Source organism: Morone saxatilis, unplaced genomic scaffold, assembly GCF_004916995.1.
Source record: "Morone saxatilis isolate NCDOM2014 unplaced genomic scaffold, NCSU_SB_2.0 Contig16, whole genome shotgun sequence".
Taxonomy (NCBI): Eukaryota; Metazoa; Chordata; class Actinopteri; family Moronidae; genus Morone; species Morone saxatilis.
The window spans coordinates 12,205,813-12,214,959 of NW_023339718.1; the positions used below are offsets into that span (position 1 = coordinate 12,205,813).

Consider the following 9,147-nt stretch of genomic DNA (forward strand, 5'->3'; position numbering starts at 1 on the left):
GTAACCTGGTGTAACATTTCTCATGTGCAACCTGCAACGATGAGCCCAGATAGAGGCGTGATGTTGGTCAGTGTTGTTGCAGTTACAGCATTGTGACCCTAATGACAGGACTGCATGCTGTGAGTGGTAGTGTTAAGATGCCAGTACATAGGATACGGGCCGACTGTCACAACATGAATCAATTCCAGGATACATTATCTGTATCAGGTCTGTGAATGCACAATAATATATCAGTGTTCATATGGTAATGCTAAATAGTCTTCTTCAAAAGGTACCTCTGCTTTTGCACCTTTCAGGTAAACGGGGAAGGACTATTGCTATGTATTAGATTGATTTATTACTTCTGTACGTTTACATAAAAGCCATTAAAGAACAGTGACAGCAAGCACGTGATCAGCACAGTTTCTTTAACATGACTGGCTGATAACAGATGAGTGTTTTTATTAATGTGGTTACTTGAAAAGGGTTTCCGATTTCACCACTGGGGTTTATTTTTCGCAACATCTCACTACACCTTCTGGCACTGACAGACAGTCCTCCAATGGCACTGAATACTGGCAAAAAGTCCATGTTCAACAACATTTGAGAACCTGCCAAATTCAATTTCCAACTTGGAGCCCTTGGAAGTAAATGGAAGCAACTACCTATGATCTGATGTTTCGTGCACACACACACCCACTATACAGTATTTAAAGCCCACCCAGTCATCCTTGATCTACTTTTATTAGATTATCAGAGCTGTTTCTGCAAGTGGAGCTGAAATAACTGTGTCATCGCTACAGTTATGCATTTCCATACACACCAGGAGGGGTAAACACCACGTCACCTTCGGAACATATATGCACACACGTACACATGCACGCGTGCAGCCCACATACCAGGCTGAGTGCCCCGTTGGGCTGTTTAGAGTGAAAACATTCACAGGGCTGACAGGGAAAGTCAGGGAAACATTTCTTTCGGCGCAAGCAGAAAAATACGAGCCGGGCCTGTTGTTATTGCACCGTCTTGGGCTGCAGCTTTGTTTGCTCAGACAACAGCAGAACCTTTAAATGGAGGCCCGGGACTGAGCCAGGAACCAGAGCACACCACTGGAGGTGAAGAGAGAAGGTCTATAGGCCTCCCTGTGTTTGTGTGTATGTGTGTCTACTCTGTTTGTATGTGTTTCTCTGAGTGTGTATCTGTGTGTGCTCTCACTGGCAGGCACGCCATTACTGACCCCCATGATTACAAGGTCAGGGAGCAGGTTAGTGTGTGTGTGTGTGTGTGAGTGTGTGTGTGCACGCATGAGCGCAGGCCTGTGCACATGACAGAGGTTGTGTGCTTGCAGATCACATGGGCTTCAGTGCTCCCTTTTCGTCAAGGAGTAGGTCAACCAAATTATACAGCTACCTCGGCTACTTTAAGTTATTCACTGAGCTCACTGGAAACTTCTCATAATACTCCAGCCCAGAGAATGTACAGAATCATTAATTTTCCTCCCTTGTATGGTGGCTCGTAGCTACATTTCTGTCTGATGCTTGTAAGAGTGTGCACACACAAAAGGAGCCACCGACGCAGAGCCCCCACAGTGTGTCGGTTTTGATTTCCACTTCTCCTGTCTTTCCACAACTGCCCTCTCGCCCCCCACCCTGTTACTCCTTCCCATGCTTATAAATGTCTAGGGAGGGCAGTTAAACTAGCTGAAGGAGAATACAAAAGCCAGAAGACTTTCCTGTTCTCTCTCTCTCTCTCTCACTCACTCTCTCTCACTTTGTTTCCCTCTGCTTCTCCATCTATTCCCTCCTAGCCCTCCTCCTCCTTGTTCTCCTGACCTTCAACTCTCCATCCTTCCCCTGGTTTCCCCTAAAATATCAGGCATGAGAGACACTAAGGGGGAGAAGAGGAGGATGAAAGAAAAGACAAAAGGGGAGAGAGGAGGGTTGAAAAAGATAAAGCGCTTGTTTATGACATTTCTTGGACAGCAAGCCCACAGAAATCGACAAAAAACAACCAAATCAGGTATGTCACTAGTAGCTGGAAAAGGGATGAGGTTTACAGAGATGGAATATGAAAGGGAGACGTGGGTGGAAGACGAAAAAGAGATGAAAGGAGGGAATGGAGGAGGAAAGCAAAGAGCCTTCATGCATGATTGGTGTCTCAGGTAGATTCCTGTGTGACATACAGGTTGAGGCACGGTCTCAATGGTCTACTGACGCCACATAGACCCCATACATATGATAACCTTTTTGAATGTGCAGTCCTGTGTGCTTATATATTCGGTTAAATTAATGGATATTTGTTTTTTTTCCGACTCACCTGACGATGAAGTCGAACTCAGAGCCAGCGAGCATTAGGACACCTAATAAGGTAGAAAAGGCTCCATCGAGTACTGGAGCAAACATGTGCTCCAAGGCCAGCACTGCCCGCTTGTGACGATCCCCTATGGCTGTAAGGAAAGCCTACAACACACACAAAAAACACACTTATGTCTCTTTCTCAATGAGATTCCAAAACCATATTGCAATTCACATTAGAGCATTATTATGGCACAGCAACATCAGAAAGTGATTGTTGTGAAACTGAAACTGATTGTTTTGTTGGATTTATTTTGTTCCAGTTGGTGTATGCCTACCAAGGCTACATGGACAGTGAACTCCACTCCAATGCCCACGGAGGCGATGAGAATGACCACAGGAACAGCACTCAGCTTGATTCCCATTAGCCCCATGAAGCCAAACAGCTCCACAGTCATGAGAGAAAGCACCAACACCTGAAAGAGATAGGAGGAGCTTCTGTTAGAAAGGTATACATTTCATCAAACACAAGACAGGACAGAAATCCGACAGAAATTCAGGCATTTACTACATTTGTGTAGTTAACTGTCTCATAGTCTCAGTTCAGTTTTTTAAGGAAAAATACCCACATTTCGTACCCAAAGTTGATCTGTATAAACTTATCTTTACTAATCTAAAGTATTTTATGAGAAAATTTGCTGTTTGACCTGGACTTTGAATGTACACAAGACAGATAGAGGCAATAATACATGAGGGTATCTCTATCTCATAGATGTGTTGAGTAGTAACTATACATGTGTGTGCAATATGTGTTGGTGTGTGTTTGGAGGCTTCAGTGCAGAGCGGGACAGGAGCTGGGAGTAAATGCCATTATCAGCTGACAGGTGTCAGGTTACATGGGGCCCAAATCCTTTGAACAGGGCTGAGGTGGGCAGGGGAGAGAACTGTGTGTATGTGTATGTGTGTGGGTGTGGGTGCCTATATAAAATGAGCAGGACAGAGTATGTGCATGTGTGTCCACGAGGGGGTATTTATGTGTGGTGTATGTGTGTGCCTGGCTTTATACTCAAGTGCATCTTGGGTGATCTGATCACAAGTGGACATGTGATATAGAAAACATTGGCTCCCAACTTCCAGGGAAATACACTTAACTAATTTAAGATCTTTGTAGACTGACAGAAAAGACAGGCAAAACGTTGAAGTATGTACCAATATATTTTTCCTTTTAAGTCACGGTTGTCTGACAGATAAAACAAAATGTTTATCGAGGACATGGACAGGAAGCAAAACCAGATCACGAGTGATCACTCTATATGCTTTTGAGACCTATTGTGATGCCAAGTGTGAACAGCAGTCAATTAGAAACATCTGTATAAATTTAAACACAAGACACAAGGTTTAAAACAGCCCCCTGTCTATGTGGTTAAGATGGATTTCAGGGGAAATAGCTGAGAGGGTTTGAAAGGGCTTAAGGTTGAGGGTTTGACGTTGTAGGGCTGGCGGTGGTCTGGTCCTGGACAGAGCAAATGGTTAAACTTGACGCCTCTCCATAACTTGTCTTTTGATCTTCCTAGTAAAGCCTGACGGATGAACATGAGGTCCCCTCCTCCCCTGTTTAAGGGCTCGGGTGGCCTGGCCACTGCCTGTCGTAAAATACAACCCACAGGAGAGGAAAACCAGAGCGCTCTGTGTATGTGTTTCTGTGTGAATTATGTACCTGCGTGTTTACACGTTCATACTGTATGTGTGCAAGTATATACATATCTGCGTGTGTGATAAAAAAAAGTGTGTGTCTGTGCACTTTGCTGTGTATATGAATGCATGTTTGCACGTATCCTTGGAAACTGCCCTTGCGAGAGGAGGGGGAAAACAGGAGTGTGGAGGATGGAAATAAAATCAAACTTTTTATAGGTTTAGAGTGGGAGCAAGTTGCCTGAGCAACTTTGTGTCCTCTCCCCATTTATTTCAGCATTGGTGTCTGGGAGTGTTGGACTAGACTAAACAGACTGGCCCTAACAAAACAGCACAAGATAAACACTGGTGACTGGGGCTACAATAACACACAGCAGCCCCTTCTCCTTTCCAACTCTCTCCTTTCTGAGATACCTTCTAGACCACACATAAAAACCAGGAAATAAAGGGAGGGGAGCAGGAAAAGGGATTTTTTTTTTTAAGAACTGAAACTTGGGCTTTTTGCCTCTCTGTGTTAAGGAGTGGACCTGTTTGTAACATAATCCATTAACCTATCAAACCAGAAAGGAATATTACGCTTATAAAAAGTAGGTAACAAAGAATGAGCGGCCACATGTGTATCTTTCTCAACAATCATCTGACAGAACATCTGCTGTAGTTTATGTCTGTTTCCCTGGCCATCATCAACCATGTATGTATAGTATTGCATCTATTGTCTGTTCGTTTTCTCCAACACTCACTATGATGCCGGCGGTCCAAGGGTTGAGCAGGAAGAGGGCACAGACCAGAAAGGTGCAGGCAAGCACAACACTGATGGACAGCAGGAGCCAGTGGCGCAGACTAACATATTGTTCCCAGAACAGGAAAGGGTAGCCATTGGGGTAGGAGGGAAGGCCTTGTCGGCTGTAGTTGCTGCAGATAGCCCGCACGCTCTCGATGGCCTCCACAAACTGCGGTGTCTCCCTGAGCCCGTTGAGGTAGAAGGGGAACTGTGCGTATTCGATGGGCTCAGCTGCCGGGACTGAATGGAGAGACAATGACAGGAAGGTTAATTTGTTAGTAGTAAAAAAAAAAAGCCAGAACTTGATCTTTATTTAGCTGCAATCACCACATCATTTTTATGAGACCCCATGCAGCAATTGACGATGATTTTGCACTTTGGGGGCTTGGAAGCAACACAGCCTTGCAAGATGATGAAATTTCAATTCAGAGAAACAAACTACTGAGGAACATTAAGGAAGTAATCAGATAAATCAACAATGGCAACAATGACATCTGCAGATGATATTTGTCTATTCTGATTAACTAGCATTAGGTCCTGATCATTCAGTGAATCTGCAGAAATAATTTTAGACTCTTCAGCCAAACCACCAATATCAAGACTTTTCCTCCCTAATCCAACCTTGTTCCAAGAGGAGCTACATCTGTGTATGTGTGTGTGTGTGTGTGTGGTGGGAGTAGGCGGAGCAGTGTGAAACAGAGCTCCATTGACTCGAACCAAGCCTGTCTGTGGCGCAGCCTGGCTAATGAGGGCCTATCAGTTCCAGACACAGCAGAGTGTCAGAGCTAACGTTGATTCACGGTAATTACAATGTCAGAATCACCGCCATTACCACACCCTAAAGTTAGCACTGCCACATAAAGCATAATATAGATGCATAAACACGCATACCTGCTTGTCACTCAGCTATGAAGTCATATTTGGTGCTGAAAAAACAGTGCAGTCATTCAGATTGTAATTAACAACACATTGCTGCATATGGCAGAACGATTCAGTCTGTAACTTCATATCTATCTAACTATCTGCCTATTGTTTTCCTTATAAAAATACATGCATTGGACTGCCTGGTGTTGGTGTGAGTGTGTATATTCTACAGTGCTTGCAGGGTCAGACAGGAGCACTTGCTAACATGGTTTGGCCCATTATAATCTCAACTATAAATTTCCATTAGGACACCAGTTGGCTTTTGGCCAACACAGATCTGCTCCGGGGGGCTCCCACACAGCCAAGCACTTCACGCTGCTTATCCAATCGTATTCCCCCCTGTAAAGGACTTCCTGCTTGTTATCCAATTGTGCTTCCCACCCAAACCCAGTTTCTCCTTGTTATCCAATCATTTTCCTCCCCCATGGAGCACTTCCTGACTTGTACCAAATCACAGTCAAGAATCAAACAACAACATGACTGTACTTTTTATGTGAGTTACAGTCTGTGTGTGTGGTAGGGAAATGAGAACAGGGTGTGTGTAGTGTTTGGGGTCACTGAGTTTTAATAATGTATGTGTGTGTGTGTGTGTGCGTGTGTGTGTGTGTCTGTAATGCAAGGGCCCCATGGTAGCCAGGATTATAGCATTCACCACAGGCACCATTAGAAGAACCACAGTGAGCCGTGTCTTGGTCCTCAGCCTTGCAACCTGAGCTCACACATACACAAACGCACACACACCACAGTGGTACAGTAAAGTCTACTACCTCACTTAAAGCTAAGAGGCAGACAAGGAGCAATAATTCAAACCACAAGAGGTAAACACAGCTCACATGTAGCAGCCGCCTGGAACCTAAAAAAAAGTTGCAGCTGAGACCAATGAGCCCTACAAACGTTTGGCTGATTATTTTAGTAAGCATTTAGTAAATACAATTTGTTCATTTGTACCATGTAGCAGGTCTGAACATCGATATTTTAAATTACCTTAATTTGTCGCAACAAATTACATTATTATTGAAATTTCCTTCCTTGCGTCAAAGCAAAACTTTACAACCATTAAAACCATTACCCTATAAGGCAACCGTTTTTTAATTCTAGCACATTTTGGGAACTTATGGCGTGCCGACTTACTGCTGAGGCGTGTCTCGGGCATGGAGTCGGTGCGGTCGTGGAGCCACTCAGGAGGGTGTGGGCGAATGTTGGCCTGCGAGGCAGCGTATGCCACAGGGTCATTGCTGACCCAGGCGGTTAGGTAGATGTAGAAAGCCCCGGGGTTGATGATGCCGTCTGCATCCACAAGTCTCTGACGGGTCAGCTACAAAACCCAGAAACAAGGTGAATTAATGATGGTGCCGCAATTACTAATGTAGACAATTTAGTTCTGTCCACTTCTTCTTACAAGAACAACAAGAAAACAAGACTTTCAGACACATGCATGCATTTTAGAAGGGTAAATTATGTCCTTAACATTTATATTGGGCAAGCCAAATTTTCAAATTTGAAAATGGAATATATAGGAAATGGAAAAAGTGCAATTAAGGTGAAAGAAAAAAAATTAGGTGGAGCATAGGAAATCATATTGTGGCTGCTAAGTATACATTGGACACAAAAAGGTATTGTGGAAATAGGACATGTCTGACCAAAACATTCTACAGGTGAGCTGACCGCAGAAAGGCTTATTTATACACATGCATGAGTGCAAGAGAACGGAGCAGCTTTCAAAATAAGAGTCAAATATTAGCCCCTCTCTCTTTCCAACCAAAGAAAAATCAACAAGTCAAACACTGGTTGCCTTTCTGAAAATTCCCGTACTTCTCATCACAGCTTCCCAGAATTATCATGCCACATTAAAACATGGAAAATGTTGAATCAGCTTCTCCCTTTACATACAGTAGATATTGGCTGGCCAACCTCAGGCCCAACGTCCTGACCACTCTGAATAAATTTATGAAGGAAGCCTTGCAGCACTTTTCTGTCAAGAAGCAGCTGCTTAAGATGCCAGGTGCTGCCAAGTCCTCTTAATTCCAACAGTACCAATGTATTGATATTTGTAGAATGAGGCAAACATTGATCTGGCATTTTGATCACTGGGTGGCTTTAAGGTTGTATTGTGATTGTCTGCACTTTTTTACTGTGTAAAATTAATCACTGGCAACATCATTAGGATATTATTTTAGCAGCACAGCTCTATGGATGGCAATGTTGGTCGGTTGGTATGTCAGTAGGTCGGTCCACCAGTTTGGTCCATACTGAATATATCTATTGTTATATATAATAACTATTGTATGGATTGGTTAGGGTTAGGGTAACCCATTAACCCATTTTTGGTTTTGAGTAAAATTTATTATTGTTATGAAATTTGGTGCAGACATTAATGCCCCCCTAAGAATGTACTGTAATAACTGGCCCTTCCTATTTTTCATCTTTCACCATTATCAGGTTAAAATTCTAATTTGGCCAATACCTTGTTCGACTAAATACCTGCAAACCCAGTTCCTATCAGCTTCAGCTGCGTTTATTGCTAAATATTAGCATGCTAACACACTTAAATAATATGGGGAACATGTTACACTGTAGACTCTTGTTTATGCTCATAAACCCAAAAACAGTCATGGCAAAAATATCAGAACATTACTGATACCAAGGTACTTTGTTGAAACTTTATTTACTACATAATTCAATATTGCTTGGCTTGGATTCCCTTACACTGTACCTGCTCTCAGTCTTAGAGCTGATGATAAATAATTAAAAAAAAATTGTTAGCCTGTAGTTAAACTCCTGACTATCTACCCACTATTAATAAGGCCAAACCCATGCTGAGTATTTCTGTCTGGTTGCAGATCGTTCCCAAGCTCTGTTTCAGTCGATGTCATTTGCTGTGACGGCTGTGGCCAGTAGGTAGACAGGAATGGCTGTCTTATATGGAATAGCCTAACATTGCAACCTCCTGAGAGGTAAAACCATTACAGCACACCGCTCTGCCACTCTCCCTTCTAGGAACCATAAATCCTTCCATCATAGAGGCAGTGAGAGGTTTTGGGGGTGAAGCTGGACTCATGGGGTTAGGTGGATGACGAAAGGAGTGGGGCTTTTTGTGATGGGGGGGTGGGGAGAGAAAAAATTGCTTGAGTTAGCGTAACAATAAAAAAATTGGCTGGAGTCCCTGAGCGCGTCTGTGTGCAGTTAACCTGGTTGTTAACACTGAAGGAAATGCCACCCAGCAAATGGAGTAGAGCTATAAAAATAACACAACATCTGTACAAATGTTGCTCACACTTGCTTCTCCTGACCCCTACGGGTACCCAGAATGCCCGGCGCCACAGACCAAGCCGGCCCTGAGAAAAAAAACGCTCTTGATAGCGTTAGCATGGTCTTCCATAGCACTTTAAACTTTCCACCTCCTCCTTCTCTCCATACCACCTCCTCCAGTGCTTTATCTTTTTACCTTCAAACCACACACACAGGCATACACACACA

General features: G+C 43.5%; 1 protein-coding gene across 1 annotated transcript in view; it reads right to left on the reverse strand.

Moving 5' to 3' along the window:
* ptch1 (patched 1) overlaps window positions 1-9,147 on the reverse strand; it is a 49,135-nt gene that overhangs the window by 5,461 nt on the left and 34,527 nt on the right. The window contains exons 17-20 of the mRNA XM_035658698.1: window positions 6,802-6,985; window positions 4,706-4,986; window positions 2,612-2,749; window positions 2,296-2,438 (exon numbers count right to left, since the gene is read on the reverse strand). Of these exons, the coding sequence (XP_035514591.1) occupies window positions 2,296-2,438; window positions 2,612-2,749; window positions 4,706-4,986; window positions 6,802-6,985 (746 nt within the window). The remainder of the gene's footprint in view (window positions 1-2,295; window positions 2,439-2,611; window positions 2,750-4,705; window positions 4,987-6,801; window positions 6,986-9,147) is intronic.